Source organism: Phascolarctos cinereus, unplaced genomic scaffold (genome assembly GCF_003287225.1).
Source record: "Phascolarctos cinereus isolate Bilbo 61053 unplaced genomic scaffold, phaCin_HiC Scaffold_3;HRSCAF=262, whole genome shotgun sequence".
NCBI lineage: Eukaryota > Metazoa > Chordata > Mammalia > Diprotodontia > Phascolarctidae > Phascolarctos > Phascolarctos cinereus.
Genome location: NW_027555736.1, coordinates 163,988,921 through 164,014,559, shown reverse-complemented (window position 1 = coordinate 164,014,559; position 25,639 = coordinate 163,988,921). Strand labels below are relative to the sequence as shown.

Genomic DNA, 25,639 nt, shown 5'->3' with positions numbered 1-25,639 from the left:
ATAAAAATCACATTAGATATCAACAAATTGCAGAAAAAGCCTTCGATAAAATATAGCATTTATTCATGATAAAAACAGTAAAAACAACAGGCCTCAAGGGGTTTTTTTTCTTTTCCCAATTAAAAGGCATCTTCCTGAAATCTGACATCAACTAGAGAATTATTAGAGGCATTCCTACTGAGAAAAAAAGGGTATGAAACAAAGATAGACACTCTCACCACTTCTATTAGGCATAGTATAAGAATTACTAGCAATTACAGTGACAGGCAAAAAAAATTAATGGGATTGACATAATAAACAAAAAGATCAAATACCATTATTATTTAGATGATCTCAATGTTTTCCTAGTTATGCTCAACAAAAATTGGGACAATAAATGATGTCAGCAAAGTTGCCAAACACAAGATAAATCTGTAAAAATCATTTGCATTCTGATACACTGTAAACAAAGACCAAGAAAACATTACTTTAAAAATAAACTCCATTTATAACAGCAACAAAAATTAAATAAATGAGAATCAAATTACCTAGATGTAAATGTGAACTACATAATGATAATTATAAATTTGTATTAGTAGAAATAAAGATCTAAATGACAGGAAATTCATGGTCCATGGACAGGTCTGATCAATATGGCAAAATAACAATACTGCCCAAATGAATTTTCATATTTAATATATTACTAATGGAGTTTTTTAGTATAACTCAATAAAACCATAACAAGAGCTGAACCCTGTGACTTTATAAACAAAATGCACGTGGAAAAACAAACAGATGAGAATATCAAGCATTAATCTGGTAGGCAAAAAGCCAAGTGGTTGAAAGTAGACTTGAACTTTCAGAGGTCCCATAAGAATGTCAGGAATATAAGTCTCCAATTAAGCTGAGTCTTGTAATGAATGCTAAGATGAAGCACAAAACTTTTTTTAAATTATATTGTGAAGAAGAGGAAGAGAAGAAAGAATACAAGACCTCAATTTGGGGTAAGATTGAATGATGTTAATGGGTAAGGAAAGAAAGCAAAATTATCTAGCTCCAATTTTCTTTCCATTTCAGACTTAGAAGTATAGAACTAAAAGTGGTTAACAGAAAATTGAAACCCAAGATAAATGAGATACAGGCATATCTAACTGCCCTCAAAGAATTCAGGTTAGCAGGAAGAGTTCAGCTATATCATAAGTTACTGTAAAAATTTTCAGACATCATTGCTGAGTCACTGTTAGTGATATTTGAAAAACAGCAAAGAATGACTGATGTGTCACAGGACTAGAGATATGCAAAAAGACTATAGGCTAGTGAACTTTACCTCAATTCCTGACAAAAGGGACATCTTACAAACACTTAGAAAGGGGAGTGGTATTCACTAGAACTAGCATGGGTTCATTAAAACCAAATCAAGTCAGACTAACCTCATTTCCTTTTCTAAAAGGGTAATTAGAATGACTCATATGAAGATCATCTGAAGGAACCTCAGAATGTTTGTGCTGGAGAAGAGAAGAATGAGGGGGTCATTGAGCTGTCTTGGAGTGTTTGAAGGGCTGTCATATGAAAAAGAAATTAGATATGTTTTGCTTGGCTCCATAGGACAAAACTAGAAGCAGTGCACAGAAGTTGTTGAGAGACATGTTTTATCTTGATTTAAAGGAAAACTTTTTAGCAACTGAGTGGTCAAAAAATGAAATGAACTTCCTCAGGAGGTAGTATCCTTATCGTTAGATTTGTTCAAACAAAGCAGGGAGAAGGAATTCCTGTTCCTACTATGTGCAATATATTATGCTAGGCACTGGGGGGTTCAAAAACAAGACCAAGATAATATATGCCTTTTAGATAATGTGTTACTTATTAAATATCACCTTGAAGAAAAGAATTATGGGAAGCCTAATCAAGAGGGGCAATGTTTTCTAGGGATGAAGATTAGTCAATGAAAAGACAGAAGGAAAAAAAAAAAACAGATTGTCCAAAATGTTTGATAGTCCAGTTTGACTAGTCCAGTTTGACTGTACATGTGAGGTAGAACAACATAAAATGTCTTGGAAAGGTAGTTTGGATCCAGATCATGGATAGCATTAAATCCAGGCTGAGGAGCTTGTGATTGAGCCCAGATGTAACTAAAAGAGAGTCACTGAAGGTCTATAAGCAAGTGAGTAGCATGGGCAGACCTGGTCTCAGCTAGCTTGTCTATAAAACAAAAGATGGAGGTTGGACTAACTGACCCCCTCTTCTGTCCCGTGCTTGAGATTAGGAAAGCATCAAACTATGGAATTTCACTCTATTCTAGATAGTTAGGTACCTTGTAAGTCTAATTCTTTACATTAGATGACCACTTTCCAGCCATCTTTTCACTGCTGCTTACACTCTGGCCATCATTCTCATCTCCCCACTAACACAACCTTGGACAGTGCTCCTGGGTCACCTCTCTCCCCTCTTTGCAGTAGGGGGGAACCATGTGTGTAGGATTCTAGATATAATGTCAGACTTGACTGATAAGTTACTAAGTTTTTCTGAGCTGCATTTTTTCCTCCTCTTCTCTTGGTTTTACAGGATGGCTCTCAGAATTAGGGAAGGGGAAGGACTATATTTGAAACAAAGGCGATGTAAAAACAAAAGACATTTTATGCACACACAGACACATCTTAAAGAGGTCTCATGAGCTGACTGGAAGTTGATAAACAGTCACAGAACTCATGTTATGCAAAAAAAAAATGTATCCTAAAAGGAAAAAAAAAGACAGAAGGAAATATCTCACCATGGGCTAACTTCCTTGACCAAAGAATAAAGACATCTGATGTGGAGAATTATGGGGCCAGATGGAATCCTCAGATACCACACATATATTGCCATATTTCTAGGGATTTCCCATGACCTTAAAATGGCAATGCCCCAAATAGCAAGATTTTTACTAACAGCCACAGCTGAGAATATTTAGTAAAAACTGGGAATTTCTTAGCTTTGGAATACTTCAGTCTTTAATGAATTTTTTTTTGGTTTTTGATGATGGTAGCTACTTAACCAAAGCATTCATATTTTTAATTGCTCACATAGTCCATGAACCTAAGAAGTATCTTAATCTGGTATCAGGGTAAACAGCTGGCTCAAAATGTTATGCTAGCAACCAAAACTAAGAATGTGTTCAGAAGGCTTCATAAAATGGTTCCATTATTCTTTCTTAATAACAATCACAGAGACAGTGTGGAGCAAAAAAAAAAAAACAGGCAAAAGAATAGTCTGTCCCCTTTCTTTCTAGCATCTGCTATCAAATTTTATGACATCCTCAAATGTTAAGATGAACTATAGGGTCCAGGCAGAAGAGGAAATTTTGAGTCCTCAATAAAACAGAGATAACTCCCGCCCCACCTTTTATTCACTAGACTTTAAATGTTGGAAAGGGGAGTCCTCCTTTTTCACTATCTCTTCCAGATCTGTACTGCTCCCAAAACTCTATTTTGAAAGGAAGGATTGCTTGGCTAGCGTGCTGTATATGTGGTGGGGAGTTGAGTGATGAAGAGTGACAAATGATAAATACCTGAAGGTATCCATGATGGTGGATGAAACCAATAACTAGTGGATGGATATTGGAACACAAAAACAAAAGGAGGCAATTAAGTGGGGAGAGGGGAATGATGGCATGCAGAGGGAAAAAAGAAGACTCCAGAGATTTTGCCCTAACCTTGCACAGGGGAGATGGCAGCAAAAGATTGAAGAATTCTCCAGAGGCATCATGATGTAGTGGAAAGAGTACAAGCTTTAGAGTCAAAAGATGCAGATTCATATCCCAGATCAGTTACTTATGGACTACATTTAGTTTGGGCAGATTACTTAACACTCTGGGCCTTATTTTCTCAATTGCAAAATGAGAGAGCTGAACAAGACAACCTCTAGATCTAATCTTTCAGCTTTGCCTCTTGCTATCCTGAGAGCATGGAGGAGAAGGCATGGTACAATGGATAGAATGCCAAATTTGGACTTAGGAAGCACTGGGTTCAAATCTCACCTCACACAGACATTTATTAGCTGTGTGACCATGAGCAAGTTACGTAACCTCTCTGAGCCTCAGTCTCCTCATCTATAAAATGAGGATGACCAGATGACCTCTAAGATTCCTTCCAGCTCTATATCTATGATCTATCTATATAAATAAACATTTATTAAGCACCTACTATGTGCTAGAGGCTGGGAAAACAAACGCAAAGAATGAAACAATTCCTATTAATCCTGTATATAGCTTGCTTTGTATATATCTTTTTGCATGGTGTCACCCCCATTAGATTGTAAGATCCTTGAAGGCAGGGACTATATTTTGCCTCTTTTTGTATCCTAAAGGCTTAGCACAGTGCCTGGCCAGTAGTAGGTGCTTAACAAATGTTGATTGATTGATTGATTGATTGATTGATTGATTCTATCAGGGAGACAAGCACAATAGAGAGCAGTCAATGAAAGCCAGGACTTGGGGAGGAGGGGATGGTGCTACAGAAAGGGCTCAAGAACTCCTCATACTGCAGATCGTAAGTTACTCTGAAGATGTTCGTGCATATGTCTATTTTGGGTCTCTATTTTATTTTCCTCCTTCTAATTGAGCTTCCTCTGTAATAGTGTAAACTATGTGCAGTTTACACAAGAGGCTGTCTCAATCCCCTTACAGGTAACATGTATACATATGCTCAGGTTTCATGGTTTGAGGCCAGGAGCCAGGAGAAGTGAGATGACCCGGTATGGACTGGCCTGTTTTGTCATGAAAGTCTCAGACACAAGGGTTACATATAAAAATAGCAGAGTCAGTCCTTCCATAAGGATATAAAGCAAGAAAAACAGGATTTTCTCTGTGTGTGTGTGTGTGTGTGTGTGTGTGTGTGTGTGTGTGTGTGTTGGCTGTTGTTAGCTTAATCAGGCTTCAACATCCTAGAAAGCACATTTCTAAGCATCTACACATTGAGGCCAATGGGGCTAGACAACCAGTAGAATAATCGAATCTTGTTCATTGAAATCTACAGCATAAAGTCTCTTACAGAGTAACATTTTCTATGGGGAAGTCGGGGGCAGGGGAACAAAGCCTTGTACTCATCTAAACAAACTTAGGCTTGTTAACAAGATGATGGCTAGAATGGGCTGATGTGTATCTCAGGGAGAGTCCAAATATAGAAAACTAGGGAAAGATAGACGTACCTGCAAAAATAACCATCCCAAAGCACCAGCTGGAGTTTCTCAATACACAGCCTCTCAAAATTATCTTCTCATTGTTGAGTGGGTACTTGTTATCTTTCCAAGCGAGATCTCCTGTGAATTTATCCAGTTTGTTGTTAGGAGGCTCACAGGTAACAACCCCTGTAAAATAAAAAGCAAACCTTTTACGACTCGTTTCAAATGTTCTTTACCAGCGCAGTCCTGTATTACCACACTGTCTCTAATAAATAATACCATGTAATACCAGGCATTGCATTTATAGAACTATACTAGGTAGAAAGAGTGCTGGTTTAGGAATCAAGAGAACCTGGGTTCAAATCCCACCACAGCCACTTGCTGCCAATCCCTGAACCTTCCTGGGCCTCAGTGTGCTGATTTGTGAAAGAAGACCCCCCCACAACACACACACCCCAGGGCTCTTCCAAGTAGGATTCTAGCTACACAAAAGAACATTGACTTTAAGAGTCTTTTGTAAGGAGCTTTTGCACTACCCACAGTAGATATCAAATTTAAAGATATATGTTTCTAAAATCATATATCCCTTGCCTATCAAGACAGAAATATTGAGTACTGAAAAGAAAACAAAAATGGTAAATACCCTGTTAAGTCTTTTTTTTCTATCTCTTTGTAGTTTAAATGATGTTTTTACTCTGGGAATATGATTATAGGATCATGTAAAATTGGAAGACACCTTTGAGGTCATCTAGTCTGACTCCCCCTTTTCATTTTACAGATACAGATGAGGTCTAAAGAAGGCAAATGTCTTGTCCAAAGTCATACAGGTCGTAAAGGACAGAGCCATCATTTATAACCCAGAACCTAGGTCCTCTGCCTCCAAATACAGGATCCTTTCTTCCTTTATTCTTCTTTTCTTTCCTTTTTTTTTTTTGGAGGCAACGTGAGGGTTGTTACTTGCCCAAGGTTACATAGCTAGTAAATATCTGAGGCTGGATTTGAACTCAGGTCCTCCTAACTCTAGGGCCAGTGCTCTATCCACTATGCCACCAAACTGCCTCTGTATCATCCTTACTTACCAAACTACACTGCTTCTCCATAATGGCATGGTTTAACTCCTCCATTCAGAATATGGTCCAGATCTATGATTTCACTAGTATAGGGAAATGCTCTCCCAAAGCAAATTAGTGCCTTCTCTGCAATTTATAGTCTTATGGAGTTGCTGGGGGCACATAGAGATTAAGTCACTTGCCCAGGGTCACACAGTCAGAAACATGTCAGAGGCTGGATCTGAACTCATCTCCCTGACTCCAGGAATGACTTTCTATCCAAAACTCCACGGGACAAAAGAAAAGGACTATTCTGTGATTTTTCAGGCTTTTATTCTCCAATACCACACTTCCAATTTCACAATCATTAGCATTTCAGGGATCCTGTGTTGAAACCATCCAAACCAGTTTGAGGCTTCATGTTCACCAGTATTAGCACAGCACAAAATTGCTTCATGATACCAGACAGAAAGCAAAAAACTGACTCTTCTATGCACTACCATGTTTCTAAGCTGGGTAAACTTGAGTCATATTTGGAACATATGGATAAGAATGTCTAGAGATCTCTTTCAGATATTGGGCTATTTTTTTCATATCTTAATTAGATTCATAGCTCTGATGATGAATTTTTTTCTCAAAGATGTCATGCAATCTCCCTCAAACTGAACAGGACAGATTTGCCTGTCCTTTAATCTCATCCCCACCTGGATATAAAGGCATCATATTTATTCCATTATTCCATTAAACAATAGCATATGAAAACCAAAGTAAAGTTGATTTTCAGCTAGTTTGAGACAGAGAAAAAAACTACCTGTGTGGCCTCTTTTCTAATGTAAGGACCACCAGTTAAATTAACACAAATTTGTGTTGTAAACAATTGGAGTCAGCTGAAAGGGAAAAGAGTCAGGACTGGAGACGAGGAGAAACAGAAAGCAGAGGTGAAGTTATGTTGTGATGAGTGAAAGCATATCCTCTTTGGTTGAAGCACTTAAAGTTCAAGGTCAAAAGCATTTTTAAAAGGGGTTCCTAGAGAACCTCTTCCCAACACAACCCAGGAACTTTCGGATGTAAGGACTGATGGAATCAGGAGAATAGAAAGAGTAGCTTAAAACCTGGAGGTGGGAGTGTGGGGTTGAGAAAGAAAGGTGGACAGTGAATCTTCAGATATGGTTATAGGAAGACAGAGTCTGGATTAGCCAACAGGAAAGCTGGGCCTCGAGCCAAGCAGCCTCCTCATCTTCATTTGGTCTTCCAAGTAGATTTCCCTGAAGGGAAGTGATATTTCCCATTGCAAGCTATTAAACTGGTTTGTTGGTTCAGATGCCTCTTGTGTTAGTTGCCTGTGGGCGAGAACTCAATATTCAGGTTCACTGAGGCCAGTATTCAGAGAGGCAAAACTCAACCTTGAGCTTTGTTGGTGACCATGATCCTATGTAGCCAGGGCCATTACTACTGAGGGGACATTCACAGGCTCACATGTTGGGTAACTCAATGAAAATGTTCAAGATGGCTTTTGGGAAAGAATGGCATGCAGTGGGCAGAAGGATAAATGAAAACCTGGTACAAATGAAGTTTTTATATTAAGGAAAACTTCTGTGCCCCAATAGTTTTAATCACATGTCTGTAGCCTCCTAATGACAACAGAATAAGACGATTCGGGGCTGACTTAAATTGGACCACAATGCAGATAATTATGCTGGGAAGGCAGAAGCCTTTAACCAAGTTTCAAGATTCCAGGGTTTGTTTCTCCCTTGCCCGCCCAAAAAAATCTAATAATTCTCATTCCAGTCTTAATACAACTCACTTTTTTTTTGCCTTGAAATGGTAAAAATGGGTGTCACTAATAAAACCTATGAATTAGCAGTATAGTTGACAATTCCTCTTAAAGCTTATCTGTTTCTTTGACCCAAGCCCCAATTTCTCAGGCTTCAAGTTTGGTCATAAAAAATGTGCTTTGGGCAAAAACAACATGATACAGAGTCTCTGCCAACAGGAATATAAAAAACAGGCTTATTTGATCATTTTTATTGTTGCAAGCAAACTCTGACATGGAAGAGAATACAGCCGTGAACACGTCCCCTTGCTCCTCCAGGCCCTGGAGGCCAATCCACTTCTGGCCCGTCCCCAAGGGTGTGGTTCTAGACAAGGACAGAAAGGCAGGAAAGGCCAAGGAAGACTTGCTTTAATTCAGAGAAGTACTTGGAGGCCAAATCATGCCTCCTTAGGAGAATCAGTGGGATTCCAGAAGTCTCTATAGGGTCAGGCCAAAATAAAATGCCATTCAATGAGGGCAAGTGTAAGGAGAGAGGCACTACTTAAGGTCTAGGGTCAAACTCTAACAGCTTCCCCATCAATGAAATCTGTCACCACAAGATACCAGTTTATGAATCTTGGTCCTATTCCTCCTATTCCAGGCCACAACAAAGAAGGAAGGGATGAAGGGAGGAAGGGAGGAAGGAAGGAAGGGAGGAAGGAAGGAAGGAAGGAAGGAAGGAAGGAAGGAAGGAAGGAAGGAAGGAAGGAAGGAAGGAAGGAAGGAAGGAAGGAAGGAAGGAGGGAGGGAAAAGGAAGGAAAGGAAAAAGGAAGGAAGAGAAAAAGAAAGAAGGAAGGGAGAAAGGAAGGGAAAAAGAAAAGAAGGAAAGAAAAAGGAAGGAAGGAAAAAAGGAAGGAAGGAAGGGAGAAAGGAAGGCAAGAGTTCTCTGAGGACTGCTAAAAGGAAAATTAGAAAATGGGGCAGAGAACTAAAGCATAAAGAGAAGAAATTTTCTCTTCTTTTCTCAAGCTTCCAACACAAGTAGGTCACCTCTTACTCTACAGGGAAGATTACAATCATCCAACATAAACTTTAATACTCTTCCTCTGGCAAAAGGGACAATTTCAAAGAAACCTGGGAACATTTGTATTAATGGATACTGAGTGAAGTGAGCAGAACCAGAACAATTTATACTATGAGAAAATCACTGTAAAAAAAGAACAGTTTTGAAAAACAATGCTTTTATCCAATACAGTGACCAACCATGATCCCAGAGGGCTGGTGATAAAGCATGCTACATACCACACGACAGAAAGGTGGATGATCAAAGGACTCAAGATGCAGAAAGAGACATTTTTAAACACATCCATACAAGAATTAGTTTTGCTTGACTAAGCATATTTTTATGAGTGGCTAAGAAAAAGGAGAAAAAGCCAATATTTTTAAAAAGTAAAATTAAAGTTACATAAATCAAACAAAAAACACTTCCCCCAGCCTGTCAATTTCCTCACTTATCCTGTCCCCTTTCCTTCCAATGTCAAAGTAAAGTGTGATCTTTCTCCACTAGAGGAAAAAAGTGACTGCCCCTAGCAGCAATGAGAGATGTGAGTGAGACTGAACTTAGAGAGGGCTGGCCAGCAGTCACACAAACTTACCAGAGCCAAACAAAGTGGAAAGAGGGAAATCTTAAATTACATCAAAAAACTAGCCATATAAAAATATTTAGGAGATGAAGAGCACTCTCTTGGGTTTCTCTCTTTCACTGACGGAGTTTAAAGAAAAAGGATGGAGAAATACAATGGGCAGTTTGATGATCAAAAAAGCAATACAGACTAAGAATATTACCTTTTCTTTATTGAAAATGTGTCGACAAGTAAAACATCACATTTGATTATCCTTCAAATTCTCTATCCTTCTGTTTCTTGAACCCTTTGACTACTGTGACCTTCACCTCTGTTCTACTTTAGCCAGCAACCAGGGTGGTCACACCTTAGACCTCCCCATCTTTCAAAGATATTCCATTAGCAAATCCCCAATGCTGAAATTCCTCTCTCAAACCATAATCTCCTCTCTTTCTTCCTCTCCCTCTCCTTTATTTTTACCAGGCTTGTTTTTCACCCTCAATGTGACCTTCAGTCTCTTGGTCACTCTCTTTTTCCATTTGGCCCAGGTCCAATCTCACTTTCTTCTCTATATGTCTTGACTCAACTATTTCGAGAGTGCTCTCTCCTATACCCTTCAGTCCCTTGCACCATTGACCTCCCATTGTTCCCACCCTGCTAATCTTCAGTTCTAAATAACCCCTATATAAATAACTGTCCTCTGACCATAATCTTATAATCTTATCCAGACAAATCTACTAGAGGAAACTGTAAAACCATCCTGTCACTCCTTCAGACTCCTAACATCTCAGGATCACAGAAGAACATCTGAAGGGCCCTCAGAAGCCACCTAGTCCAGTGCCCTCATTCTAGAGATGAGGAGACTGAGAATGAAGGAGGTTAAGTGACTTGTCCAGTGTTGCAGTAAGTCCAGTGCCATATCTTTTTATTCTACATCACCAGTATCTCTCATCCATCAATTCAATTCAACAAACATTTATTATGTCCTTCTATGTTCAAGGCTCTGAAATGGCTTCTGGGGATTCAAACTGTACCACTCCATATTACCATTCTCAACTTGACCTTTCCACTCTCCGTACTTCTTTTCTTCTTTATCTCCACCTCTTGGGACCTATAGTTTCTTTGAAGCCTAAGTCAAATGCTACCTCCTACATGGGTTCTTTCTTGATCCCCTACCCCTAGCTGTTAGTTCCACCCTTTCAAAAAAAAGATTAACTTCTTTTTATTTTATACATCTCTCATATCTATGTATATATTTATACATACACATAAATATATATGCATATATACATGCATATAGGTATATAGTCTCTATCAATAGAACGTAAGCTTCTTGAGGGCAAGGACTGTTTCATTTTTGTCATTACATCTCCAGCAACTAGCACAGTACCTGAAATATAGAAGGTGCTCAATAAATTCTCATTGATTGGTTAATTAATTGTCTTCCTCATCTCTGGAATACACTCCCTTCCATTTTTATCTGTTAAAGTCCCTCCTTTCCTTCAAGACCCAATTCCAACATCCTCTATGAAGCATTCCCTGGACATCCTCTTTATACTAATTACATTCTACTTTGTATTATAGTTAACTGTGTACATTACTTTACCCTCTAAGGAACTATAATCAGGCTTAGAGTCTGGTTCATAGCTATCTTTACAGTCTTAGTACCTAGTATAAGGGATTGGGTCTCAAATGAATCTGAAATTTTACCCACATGGAGGACTCCAAGTTAGGAACTCCCTCCACCCAGGCAAACTGAGTAAGTGTTCTGTAACTGATAGTCTTAAAGAGTTATCTGAGGTACTAAGAGGTTAAGCAACCAGTATGTATCAGCATGTCACACAAGTGACTTATAGATTATATATCCAGCCCTAGGCTCTTCTCTGAGCTACAGTCAAGCATCTCCAACTCTCTCTAGGACATCTCAAACTCAATGTCCCATAGATATTTCAAACCTGACATGTCCAAAACAGAACTCATTTTATTTCCCCCAAACTTCCTCCGTTGTCTATCATTGTCAAGGACACCACTATCTGCCCAGTCACCCAGACTCACAACTTCAGTGTCATCCTGGACTCCTCTTTCCCTCACCTCCAACCTCTTACCAAATCTTATCCTTTCTACCTTTATAATGTCTCTTATAAATGATCCTTTCTTTCAATTCCTATAGCCTACATAATGTAAGCCCTTACCACCTCTCACCTAGACTACTGCCATAGCCTTCTAGTTGGTCCCCTTGCTTTACATCCCTCCCCACTCCAACTCATCCTCCACCCAGCTGCCAAAGTCATTTTTCTAATTCATAATATGAGTCTGACCATTTCTGACCCTGTTCTATGAACTCCAGTGGTGCCTTATTAACTCAGGATCAAATGTAAACTCTGTTTGGTATTTAAAGTTCTTCATGATCTGGTCCCTTCCTACTTTTATTATCTTTTTATACCTTATTTCAATCTATACCCTCTGTAATTCAGCTGCCTTGGTCCACTTGCAGTCTCTTGAACAAGGCACTACATCTTCAGCCTCTGTGCCTTCCTCCGGGTTCTCATGCCCAGAATGCTCTACAACACCCCCCCCTTCCCATCTCCATCTCTTGGTTTTCCTACTTCCTTCATCTCAAAGCCTACCTCTTAAAAAAGGACTTTTCCAGTCCCCCTCATCCCTGCTAATGCCTTCCCTCCTCCTTTTAGATTGCCTTCCATCTCTTTCTGTCTCTCTGACTCTCTCTCTTCCATATAAATTCCTTCTTGATATCTCCCATCCTTCCAGTTCTTAATGTTACCCCTTCAAAAAAAGATTAATTTCCTTTTATATATCTTTCATATGCATTTATATATGTGTGTATATGTATATGTATACATATATATGTATATGTGTGTGTATGTGTATACACACACACACACACACAGAGTTTCTGCCAATAGAATGTAAGTTTCTTGAGGGCAAGGACTGTTTCATTTTTGTCTTTATTCCTTCAGTAACTAGCACAGTACCTGGAACATAGAAAGTGTTTAATAAATGTTTGTAGATTGGCTAATTAATTAATTGTCATCCTTGCACCTAGAATGGGTTCCCTTCCCTTTCTATCTATTGAAGTCCCTCTTTTTCTTCAAAACTCAACACAAGTGCCACTTCTCTAAGACCCAATTCAAGTGCTATTTCCTCCGACTTCCTCTTTGCACTTCTTACATTCTCTCTCTCTCTCTCTCTCTCTCTCTCTCTCTCTCTCTCTATATATATATATATATATATATATATATATATATATATGTCTTTCTCTCTTTTCCCTTCTATCTGTCTCTCTGTCTCTGCTTCTCCTTCTCTCTGTCTTTCTGTCTCTCCTCTCTCTCTCTCTCTCCTCTGTCTCTGTCTCTCCTCTCTCTCTCTTTCTGACTCTGTCTCTCTCTCTCTCTCTCTCTCTCTCTCTCTCTCTATATATATATATATATATATATATATATATATGTCTTTCTCTCTCTTCCCTTCTATCTGTCTCTCTGTCTCTGCTTCTCCTTCTCTCTGTCTTTCTGTCTCTCCTCTCTCTCTCTCTCTCCTCTGTCTCTGTCTCTCCTCTCTCTCTCTTTCTGACTCTGTCTCTCTCTCTCTCTCTCTCTCTCTCTCTCTCTCTCTCTCTCTCTCCCTCTCCCTCCCTCCTTCCCTCTCCCAACATACACACATATATATACACATATATATACACATATATATGTATAGATAGACATATTTACATGCTTTCTCCCTCACTGGACTGTAAGCTCAAGGATAATGCTTTTTTTAACCTTTCTTTGTATCTCCCAGTGCTAAGCACAGTGCCTAGCACACAGAGCTTTACATGTTGACTGACTGACTGGCTGACTAGTTCCTGATAGCTGAGGCACACTTGAACCTGGGTCTTCCTGACTCTGAGGCCAGCTCTCTCTCTCTCTCTCTCTCTCTCCACAACAATGTATTTCCATTTTGCACTTAGTGGATGCTTGATAAGAACTTGCAATTTAATTTTAAAAATTGGCAATAATAAAACTGAAATGGATCTTTTCCTCTTCACCAGATGTCTTTGGGGAGAAGCTGAATGGACATTTATCAGCAATGCTGTAGAGGGGATTCTTGGTCAGGCACACATAGAACTAACTGGCTTTTGTTGCCTCATCCAACTCTGAGAGTCTATGATATGTAAGGAAGGCAATAGGAAAGTAGTCAGTTACCTCCTTCACACTAATTTTCCTCCTAGAAGAATAGAGATGAAAGAAAACCTCAGTTCACCTGCCTCACAATCCACTGAAGCAATTAGGTGGTGCAGTGTATAGAACACTGAGACTAGAGTTCAAATCCAGCCTCAGACATTTACCAGCTAAGTGACCCTGGACAAGTCATTTAACCTCAGTTTCCTCAACTGAGTAAAATGGGGATAATAAAGTACTTACCTCCCAGGGTTGTTGTGATGGTCAAATGAGATAATATTGATAAGGTATTCAACATAGTGCCGGGCATTTGGTAAGCACTCTATAAAGACTTATTCCCTTGTCATTGAAAATGCTTAGGGAAGCATGGCACAGTAGTGAGAGCACTGGATTTGCAGTGAAAAGATTCAAGGCCAAGTTCCATTTTTATTAATCACTACTTAATGGCCTCAGTTAAATCTCCTCTTTGTGACTGAGTTTTCTTAGCTATAAAAACCGGGTTCACAGATTTAGAGATTAAAGTGGCCTCAGATGCTATCTCATGCAATACCCTAATTTTACAGATGAGGAAACAGAGGCCCAGGAAGTGTTGGCAAGTCAAAGGCTTAGTAGATTATGCATATACCTCAGAAGCTATTTCTTTCTTGCTGTCCCGTGGCTCCCTTTCCCCGCCCATCACACTATCCCATCTTGAAATGTTTATACAAGAATTACCAGCCATGTTGCTGTCCCCAAGGTGTCACTAGCAGATGTTTGTTCCCTCCCTGCAGAAAACACAGTGACTCCCACTAGTCTTCCAAGTTCTCTTTCCTCCTACCTATTTCCACCCCTTCTGCTCTCCCCTCTCCTCTTTCCTGATGGTATCAGCACCAGTAGTGGGACTCTGGAGTGACGTGGACTTCCCATGCCTTCAAATTGTCCATGCCTAATGTAGCTGTGCCACAGCATCATAGAGTTAATGTTGGAAGGGACCTTACAGAACACACAGCCTATTCCCCACATTTTACAGCTGAGGAAATGGAGGATGAGAAAAGTTAAGTGACTCGCCCAGGGTCACATAACTAGCAAGTATTTGAGGCAGAATTTGAATTTTGGTCTTCCTGACTCCAAGCTCAGTACTCTGTTACCCTGAGCCACTTCATGAAAGAAAGGGGAGAGAGAGCGAGAGAGAGACAGACAGACAGAGAGAGAGAGAGAGAGAGAGAGAGAGAGAGAGAGAGAGAGAGAGAGAGAGGAAGGAAGGAAGGAAAGAGGAAACAAAAAAAAAGACTACCTTGATTAGGTTGTAACTTAATCTCCATGGAAAGGAAGGAAGGTAATTGGCAAATAAAGAGATCACAAGATGCCACCGTTTTTTTCTTCTTTCTCTGAAACATATTTTAGGCCTCTGTTTCCACTGGACATGCTTTATTCTTTAGAAAAATCACAAAATGCAGGATGATTCCTGAAATGAGCACTCAACCTTTTGCTGGTACCAAACTCAATACTAACAGTCATATAAAATATGTAAACTTGTCACAAGTTGCAAAAAGCAGATCTCAGTTTGTCAAGAAAAAGACAAATATTTTTTAACAACTACACTAAACACAAGTAAACAAGTGATATGTTACCCTTCCTTTAAGAAGGAAGAATGGCATATGATTATCAAAGGAGAGGTATTTTAGTGGTTTTTCCCTCCTGGAATGAGCCAAAGTGGCATTGTAGAGAGCTGACCTCAAAGCTAGGAAAACTTGGGCTCAGATTCTGCCTCTGATCTCTACTTTCTGTATGGCCCTGGGCAAGGCCAGAGGTATCAAACACCTGGTCTGTGGGCCACCCACAGCACTGCCAAGTGCAGCTCAAATCAGATTACAATGTAGCTTTTATGTGTTGATGTATTAATCTAAAAAATAAATATATAAATATACGTAGTTTTCTAAGTCACTATGGAGTCCACCAGGATCCTCACATACTACTTAGTAGCCCCCTTATTTTGGTTTAACTCCATTGTTCTAGGCAACTCCGAAAGACTAGAAGTTGCAAAGAAGGTGCCGGCTAAACTGAAGAAACGAAGAGGAAAACAGGAGACATAGTGAGATGATCAACTGAAGGGAAAAGGAAAAGTAAAGAGAAGAAATGGAAAAGGAACTTAGGAGCAGTACGGTAAGAGAACAATAACAACAAGGCTGTGTTTAACACCACTACCGGTCAGGCACCGGGGATACAAAGACAAAGCAAAAGTAATCCCTCCCCTCAAGGAGTTTACATTCCAATGGGAGAGACGGACGCATAATCATATGCCACAGCACACAGAACACACAGGGCAGAGCAAAGGCAAGCTGAAGTGATGGCAACGGCTGATGAGAAATGAATAGAAATGCTACATGTCGGGGCAAATATGGAACAAGGGAGAATGAGACATCAGGACAGTCCTGGGAAGAATATAAAGGCTAATGACATTGTTTATTAAAATGTTCATGAAAGACATACTTAAGCCATGACAATCTTTCTTACTGACATATATGAATATTAAATCAATTCCAATTAGCTCCAAGACAATTAGGTAGCTCAGTGATAATGCTGGACCTAGAGTCAGGAAAACCTGAGTTCAAATCTGACCTCATTGACTATGTGACCCTAGGCAAGCCACTTAATCTCACTCAGCCACAGTTGACTCATCTACAAAATGAAGGTAATAATAGCACCTTCTTATAGCACAACCACCTAATTGTTGGGAGGATAATATTAAATAATATTCGTAAAGTGCTTTGTCAACCTTAAGTTGCTGTTGTTGAATCATTTCAGTCATGGCTAACTCTCCATGACTCTGTTTTGAGAGTTTTCTTGGCAAAGATAATGGAGTGGTTTGCCATTTTATAAATGATGAAACTAAGGCAAATAGGGTTAAGTGACTTGCCCAGGGTCACACAGCTAGTCAGTGTCTGAGGATGGATTTGAACTCAGGTTCTCCTGACTCCAGGCCTGGCACTCTATCCAGTATGCCACTTAGCTGCTATCAACCTTAAAGCATTCTATAAATGCTAGCTATTATTCCAATTAACTATTTGATAATAGGGGAAAGAATGAGTAAGACCTCAAGAAGGCAGTGGTACTACTTTTCTAAAGATCCTACTGTTTTTGTTATTTGAAGGAAGCAGCCTTACCTAGCTGACCACAGGCTAGACCTTTGTAAGTCATGGTACACAATTCATAAACCAGCAATTTGCAAACCAAACTGCTTAGGATCAAAACAGAATCCAAAGAAAGGAGGCTCACCCAAACTTTGCAAGATCAGTCTAGTTTCCAAACCAGAATTGTGTAAATTTACCCCCATAGGAGATGTTCCTCTCTCCCTCCCACATTAAGTTCTTCCAGGCCTTGAAAATATCTAACCACTATATGGTAATCATTTGTATCACTGAATAACTAACCTCTAAGTAAAAAAAATGAAGGCTCGAAAGGCCAGACTTAGACAGAAAGAGAGCAAAGAATACTTTTGACACATCCTCTAATCCATAAGCTCCTACAGGGCAGGGGCTGTCTTTTGACTTTCTTAGTAGCCCCAGAGCGTAGTGCTTAGAGTATGGTAAGTACTTAATAAATCTTTATTGACTGAAATAGTAGGCACTTAATTTTTGCTTGTTGACTGCCTCACTGGCATCCCTACCATGAAAATGTAAAGAGTTCCAATAAGATCTTCATATTTGCAGCTTGAAAAAATTAAAATTAATAGAGGCAGGCAAGTTTTGCCCTTGCCTCAATCTTCTCTTCTTTGGGAAAGGAGACTTTTTGTCATGGGCTTTACCTTCTTTTTTTTTTAAACCAACTTGGAGAGAAGAGAGGCTTTCAGATAGATTCATGAGGGCTCATCTTCTCTATCTTCTCTCTCACCTTTTCTGCTTAACCAGGAGTTTCAGTGCATCCCAACAAGAAGAGTAGAATGGATTATCATGGTTTTCATGACTACCTATTAATTTACATAGGATTATAGCCTTAGAGCGGAAAGATACCTCCACGGCCATCTAGTCTAAACTCCCAAACCTCTTCTACAGGTAAGAAAACTGAGGCCCTGGGAGATTTCACAGCTTGCATTGGTGAATGGCAGAGCCAAGATGAGAATCTGGGTGCCCTGACTCTAAATTCAACATTCTTCCCATTATACCACATTGTTTTTCCCAAAACAAGTGACTGTACTATCCTGTCCTACGTCCCCAGAAGTACCTTTGGACAGTCAGTCAGTCAAAAGGCATTTGTTAAGTGCTTTTATTATTTGCATGTAAGCCAATGCAGGAACACAAAGGGAGGAAGTGGCAGCTTGTGTATGAGGAAGAGGAAATAGACCAGAGCAACTTTTCTTGCCAGATATATCCTCCAATATTTTTCCTATATGTGTGCGTTTTTTCTCTTTTCTCTGCCTCACTTTGGTGTGTGTGATTCACTGGTAAAAAGCTACTAAAGCTAGAGAAAGGAATCAGAAAAGAAACTCTGTTCCAGCCAGCTCCCATCTTGATGAATAATGATTTACCCAGCGATTGTTTCTCCAATACGGGGAGAGGTGGAAGGGAGAGAAAAAATGTTTTTGTTAATTGAAAAACAATTAATTTAAAACATATATTTGCACATTTGTATTTGAGTTAAAATGTCCTCAATATGACTAATGCATCCCATAGTCAAGTCCTCCTGCAATATTTCATGGTGGCATTGTAGGTCATGGGATCTATCACTGGGAAGGACTTCAGAGGTTACTCAATCCAACTTCCTCCTTTGATAGAGAAGGAAACTGAGGCCCAGAGAAACAAAGTTACTTGCCCAAGGACACACAAATAGTAAGTGAAAGAGTCAGGATTCGAACTCAGGTCCTAGGACACCAAGTTCTAGGGTCTTTCCATTGCACCACACTGCACTGACTTTTGTGTTTTAGAGGTTATGTTAGTGGGGCACAGTCATTTCAATAAGGTCTGACTGGTCATGCCCCCATTTGGAGTTTTCTTGGCAGAGATACTGGAGTGATCTGCCATTTCCTTCTCTACTTCATTTTACAGATGAGAAAACTGAGGTAAACAGGGTTAAGTGACTTGCCCAGGGTCACACAGCTAGTTTCTGAGACCAGATTTGAATGCAGGAAGATGGGTCTTCCTGACTCCAAGCTTGGCACTATCCACTCCACCATCTAGATGGCTTCCAGGAGGTCCTAACAACCTGGAAGGTTTTCCTGTCAAGACCTACTCATAGACTATATATCTGTTTTCTGTGTATTACTAGTCCTGCAAAGTTTTGATAGGCTCACTGGCTGGCTGCGGGTGAATGATTTCTTTCTTCTGCAACAAATCACAAAGACCAGCTAAGTCATCAGAAGGTTTTTCATTTTGTACACGGATGGAGTAGTCATAATTATGAAACCACAGGTCCCTGAAATTCCAAAGTAAGCTATATATTTTTTCATTTTTTGCTTAATTAAGTTTATATCGTTGGTCCCCAAAAACTACTTATGAAATTTGGAGTCTCTGAGTACAATCTGCCCAGACACACTATTGCCAAAGCTAAGACACCTTCAGTTCACAAGACCTGGAGAAAGCGTATAATAGCAGCATATTTCCATGGGATAAATATCTCCAATAATCCTAATATTTTATACTAGCATAAAATTTTAAAAGGAGAGAGTATCTCTTACAATTCCAGCAGTAAATGCCAGCTAAAATTTTTAAAAAGAAGAGTCTTACTAACAGGTACATTTAAAATCCCAACTGTTTTTAAAAATCCACACCATATTTTATGTCAACCCCATTTTCCCTTGCTTTGTAAATACAGCAATTAACAAATGAAATTTAATTTGTATACCATATCTAATTCATTTAACCATGATTCATCTGTTCATTTTTTAGACACTTTCTCAGAAACCCAAAGTGACATTTCAGAAAGGCTAAAAGCTCATTTTGACTATCACCTATTTGAAAATTCAGGGAAATTTAGGATTTCAGAATAAAAGAATGACTTTGGCATAGGATAGGCTGAAAGCACAGAATACAGGGGCCCCTACAAATTCATCTCATTTTATTTCAACTGGGCTCACAGAGAAATCACTTCATTCTTCCCTGATTGGCTATCTACGATACTTCTTGCAACTGATGTTACTAACATCTTTTCTCATCAAAGCTTACAGCCTTAACTCTTGACTCTTACTTTATTTATTCCACATCACAAAACCCCTCTACTTCTCTACTATCTTCTCCTTTGTTCCAGTCTCTTCCATAGCCTGGCCCATTTGTCAAGGCCAACCCCTCCACATGTGCACTTAATCTCATCTCTTGCCACCTCTCCTAGAACTTTACCCCAACACTCAGTGCCTCCCTCTCTCTAACCACCCATCTATGTTTGTTTTGTATCCCCACTACCTAGCACAGCACCTGGAACATAGCAGGAGCTTCATAAGCACTTGTTGCTCGATCGTCTACCAATTCTCACCCTGCAGTGTACGAACGATCTCCCTCATCCTTCATGAGCTTCAGTTGGTTCAGCCATTTCAGTGAGCACTCATGCAATATTGGTCCTTCCTTTCACTGTCAAACTTCAATTGCTGCTGTCTTTACTTCCTCACCTTCTGCTTTCTTCTCAACTGCTTACAGTCTGGCTTCTAACTCCCTCACTCTACTGAAACCCATTTCTGCAAGGTTACCATTGATCTCTTAACTGTGGAACCTAACAACTTTTCTCATTCCTCATCCTTCTTGAACTCTATTCAGCTTTCAGTACTCTGACCACCCCTCCTCCTGGATTATCTCTTCTCCCTCGGCTTCTGTGACATTATTGTCTTCTTTTTTCTCTTCCAAGAAATTCCAATCACTCTATTTCGTGCTCTTTTGCTCATTCATCAATCATTTCCCACCCCCTAGGTATAAATGTCCCCCAAGATTCTGTCCTGGGGCATTGTCCCTTCTCTCCATACTGTCTCTTTGGTGATCTTATCAATTCCAATGAGTTTGATTATCATCTCTAAAATCTCTCTGCTGAACTCCAGGCCACCCTGCTACATGATCCCCTTTTGTATACTCTACATTCCAGCCAAACTGGACTGCTGGCTATTTTCTGAACTCAATGTGGCAACTGTACCTTCATGTATTGGCACAAACTGTGCCCCCTCCCCCATGCGTGGAAGGCATTCCCTCCTCATCTGTACATCTCAGAGTCCACCAGTACTTAGCACAGTACCTGACACCAGTAGGCACTTAATAGATGCTTGCTGACTTTTTTCCTCTAAGACTTATCTCCAGGGCCACCTCCTATAGAAAGTCTTCTCTGATTTCCCCAGTTGTTAATGTTTTCCTCCTCCTTAAATTGTCTTGTTGACTTATCTACTGTCCATTTCATATCCATCTTCTCCCCACTCAGAGAATGTAAGTTCTTTGACAGTTGAGAGTGCTCAGTTTCTGTCTTCCTAGCCCCAGCATTTAGCAAGGTGTCTTTTAGTCAGTCTTAATGCCTGACTGAATTGAACTTATGTGAATTTTTACATTATGTAATATCTCAAAAGCATTCCCACTTTGATATAAAAGATTAAAATGAGGCTGCTGCCTTTAGATGGGAAATCGACTTTATACTAATGCTTTGGGGAACCACTCAGACTATGGTAAATACATTTGAGTGAAAGCAATAAATGAGTAATCACTATTAGTCCAGAGGAGCACACATGCAAAACCAATCACTTTTATGAAGTATAAAAATACTACTTTTGTTTTTTACAGCAACTCAGTGAGTCATAGCGGATAGTGAACATCTGAGTTCAAGTCTGGCCTCTCACGCACGTACTGGCTGTGACCCTGGACAAGTGACTTAACCTCTCAGTGCCCCCAGACAACTCTCTAAGACTCTAAGTTACAGAGAATGGACGGACCGAATTGCTAGGGGTCCTTACATCCAGGAATTCCAATACCAGTGAAACAAGTGCATAGTCTATCTCCCTCCAGCTGGTCACTGTGACCTTTAGCAAGTGACTTTATTTCTTGGAACCTCAGTTTCCTAATCTACTAAATAAGTCAGTAAAGATACTGACTCTACCTACCTCACAAGATTATTATGAAATAATTAATTGATAAACCTTAAAGAGTTATAAATACAGGTTAGCATTATTATTATCATTATTATGACAATACAGGAACACAGATATAGAGCTGGGACATGATGATAATTTTATTATTATTATTAATTAAATTATATTTCCGAATTCTTTCCTACTTTAAAATGAATGACTTTGTTTTGTTGCTGTTGGCGTGGCATTTCAGTCATGTCCAACTCTTCCTGACTCCATTTGGGGTTTTCTTGGCAAAAATACTGGAGTGGTTTGCCATTTCTCTCTCCAGCTCATTTTACAGATGGGGAAACTGAGGCAAACAGGGTTTAGTCATTTGCCCAGGGTTACACAGCTAGTAAGTGTCCAAGGCCAGATTTGAACTCATGAAGAAGAGTCTTCCTGCCTCCAGGTTCTGAGCCCTATCCACTATGCAACCTCACTGCCCCTGAATGACTGTGACTTTGTGATAATTTTAAGTACTGGACATTAAGTACCAGAAATAACCAAGGTATACAAGTGTTTTTGTTGTTGCTGCTGTTGAATCAGTTCAGTCATGACCCCATTTGGGATTTTCTTGGCAAAGACACTGGAGTGGTTTGCCATTTCCTTCTCCAGCTCATCTTACAGATGAGGAACTGTGTCAAACAAGGTAAAGTGACTTATCCAGGGTCACACGGCTATTAAATGTCTGAACTTCTTTCCCTTATGGACTTATAGATGGGGAAACTGAAGTGGAAAAGGATGACTTTCTTAAAACAATATTTGTCTCTAACAGGAGCCATCTCTGGTGGGGGGGAAGGGAAGGAAAAAAAGGGGAAAAAAGAAATGTACGTGATAATTTTGTTATATATTTGAAAGGAATAGCAAGTTGTGCTTAGCAGATTTGTACTTTTATGTGCAATCATCTTTTTTATGGTACTATGTTATGGAAATGCTTGTTTTATTCCATAAATTAAAAATGAAATAAATTTTTAAAAATATATATTACTTATCAAAATGAGACTAGAATTCTGTAACTTGTACTGTCAGGTCATATGCTGAAACATGTCAAGCTTTCTATAAGAATTCCATAAAAATATGAAGTATTTTTTGCTATTATATTTCTTGGCATTGTCAATTTGGGATCTCTTTCAGGTGGTGATCGGTGGATTCTTTCTATGGTTATTTTCCCTTCTGGTTCTAGGACTTCTGGGCAGTTTTCCTTTATGATTTCCTGAAAGATACTGTCCAGGCTCTTTTTTTCATCATGATTTTCAGGTAGTCCAATAATTTTTAAATTGCCTCTCCTGAGTCAATTTTCCAGGTCGGTTGTTTTACTGATGAGGTATTCTACATTTTCATCGATTTTTTCATTTTTTTGTTTCTGTTTGACTGATTCTTGCTCTCTCATAGAGACATTAGTTTCCATTTGTCCAATTCTAGTTTTTAACAGATTGTTTTCTTCTGTTAGTTTCTGTACTTCCTTCTTCAACTGGCCAATTGTGTTTTTTAGGGACTTGTTTCCTTCAGCATACTCTTCTGTTAGATTTTGTACTTCCTTCTTCAACTGGCCAATTGTGTTTTTTAGGGACTTGTTTTCTTCAGTGTATTTTTTTTCCAACTGGCCAATTGTATTTTTGAAGGACTCTTTACCTCTCTCATTTGACTATTAAAATCCTTCTTGAGCTCTTCTAAGAAGGCTTTTTGGGCTTCAGACCAGTTCATATTCCCTTTTTGTTGCAGATGTGGGTTTGTTGACAATGTTGTCCTCTTCAGAATTTCTGTCTTGATCTTCACTCTTCTCATAATATGAATCTATGGTACGTTTCTTTTTACTCATGGTGTTTCTTTATTCCCTGGCCTTTAAAGAGATTGAGCTCTCCTGCTGGGGAACAGAGGGTACTGACCCAAGCTTCTTGTGTTGGGAGCCTAGGTCTTGGTCACTGGCTTTGCGTTCTGGGGCCTCTTATGCTGGGAATTGGAGGCTGTAGGTTTCTGGCAGCTTACCTTGTGTTGGGCTGGAATCAGCAAGGCTGGAACTTTCAGGCAATTCTAGGTTGCCTGCTTTTCCTTTCCTTTAGCTTTCTTCAGCTCCTTTTAGATGGGTGCTGCAGGATGTTTATCTGCCTGGGGCCCCCTGCAGTGTTGTCTCCCTCGTTTCTGCTAATGCACCGGGAGATTCCTTTGCAGTGGAGTGCCGAGGCTCCTGGTGGTTTTCTGAGCTGGTTTCCACCGGTTCCCCACCCTCACTGAGGCACTCGGAGGTCCAGGTGTTGGTGTTTGCCTGCTCTACCACCTGGGCTTCAGGATTTCTTCACAATTGGAGCCTTCCTACAGCTCACCTGGTGTTGGGTTGGAATCAGCAAGACTAGGGCTTTAGGAAGCCTTTAGGTTGTTTTCTTCACCTCCTTTCAGATGAATGCCTCAGGGTACTTATCCGCCTGGGGCCCCTTGTTTTTGCTGAGGCACTGAGAGATCTGTTTGCTGGGCTACTGCACTGCTGCTCCTTGTCTTTCTTCTAGTTCAGGTGTTCCAGGGTTTTTTTGTTCCCTGGGCTGATATTTTCTGGGTTTGCAGAGGTTGATAGGGGAGAGTGAGAGCGACTACCTTTTCACTCCGCCATCTTGGCTCCCGGAAGCCAAAATATGAAGTACTTTTTAAAACATTCATTTAATTTACATGTACAATTGATTTTATTGGATTCCTACTAACATTTTAAGGTATTCCTTAGTAGAAAAAGCATCATTTGTTTTCATCTAATCACAAATATTACTTGGGCCATTCATATTTTCTAGACTATTCCTCTGATTTAAATCATGGAGACAATTCTGAATATGGAAGGGTCCAATATTTTTTTACAATAAATATCGGTGGTATACTATACTTCTGAAGCAGGGATTAATACATTAACTGGCTCCAGACAGAGGTTTGAAACAAAAACAAAGCATAAACAACAAAGCTCTCACTTGTGCATTTGAGAAACACCAAAAGAGGATTGTGTACGCTTAACCCATGAGATCATTGTGACGCCCTTGTCCAAAGTTTAGTTTAATATCGACCAAAAGAAATAAATAAATCTTCAAGTCACTTACTAATACTTACAAATCAAACTTACTAACCAAAGCAAACCAAGGTATATATGAGTGTTTTTGTTGTAGTTGCTGTTGAATCAATTTAGTCGCGACCCCATTTGGGATTTTCTTGGCAAAGACACTGGAGTGGTTTGCCATTTCCTTCTCCAGCTCATCCTACAGATGAGGAACTGAGGTAAACAAGATTAAGTGACTTGCCCAGGGTCACATGGCTATTAAGTGTCTGAAGCCAAATTTGAACTCATGAAGATGAGTCTTCCTCATTGCAAGCCCAGTGGTCTATCCATTATCATATTGATTAAGATAAATGGGACTTATACCTTCCTCACCACTAAGGAAAGGAGTCCTCCTCTACTGTTCGCTTAGGAATGAGGATAGGTTTTGTCTTCCCCAGATCAGGAGAGAAACACTGGACACTGCCCTCTACTATGATGCTACCTAAGAAAACCAGTACCTTGCACTAGCCCTTTATGGCAAACACGAGCAGGAGATTACCTGTGATTTTTGCAATTGTAACCTATTTTCTATTAATCCTAAAAGCCAAGCTATGAGACCAAGCAGAGCATCATCTATGAGTTATGAATTGAGGGAGGCCAATGAGATGTGATTCCTGCTCTTAAAGACTTTACAACCTAGTACTTGAGCTTTAGAGATATTCTGTTGAATGAATGGACCAATGTAGACACCATAGAATATAGTGAAGCTTGTGTCTCTATTCTCCACAAATATTGATAGGATCCCACTGATATTAGGATCTGGCAAGTGAAGAATATTACAGGTCATAGATA

General features: G+C 39.6%; 1 protein-coding gene across 8 annotated transcripts in view; it reads right to left on the bottom strand.

Moving 5' to 3' along the window:
- The window catches only part of ATP8B4 (ATPase phospholipid transporting 8B4 (putative)), a 336,040-nt gene that overhangs the window by 125,493 nt on the left and 184,908 nt on the right, over nt 1-25,639 (bottom strand). For all 8 annotated transcript variants that reach the window (XM_020978939.2, XM_020978874.2, XM_020978820.2 and 5 more), the window contains one exon: nt 5,161-5,319. In XM_020978939.2, coding sequence (XP_020834598.1) covers nt 5,161-5,319 — 159 coding nt within the window. The remainder of the gene's footprint in view (nt 1-5,160; nt 5,320-25,639) is intronic.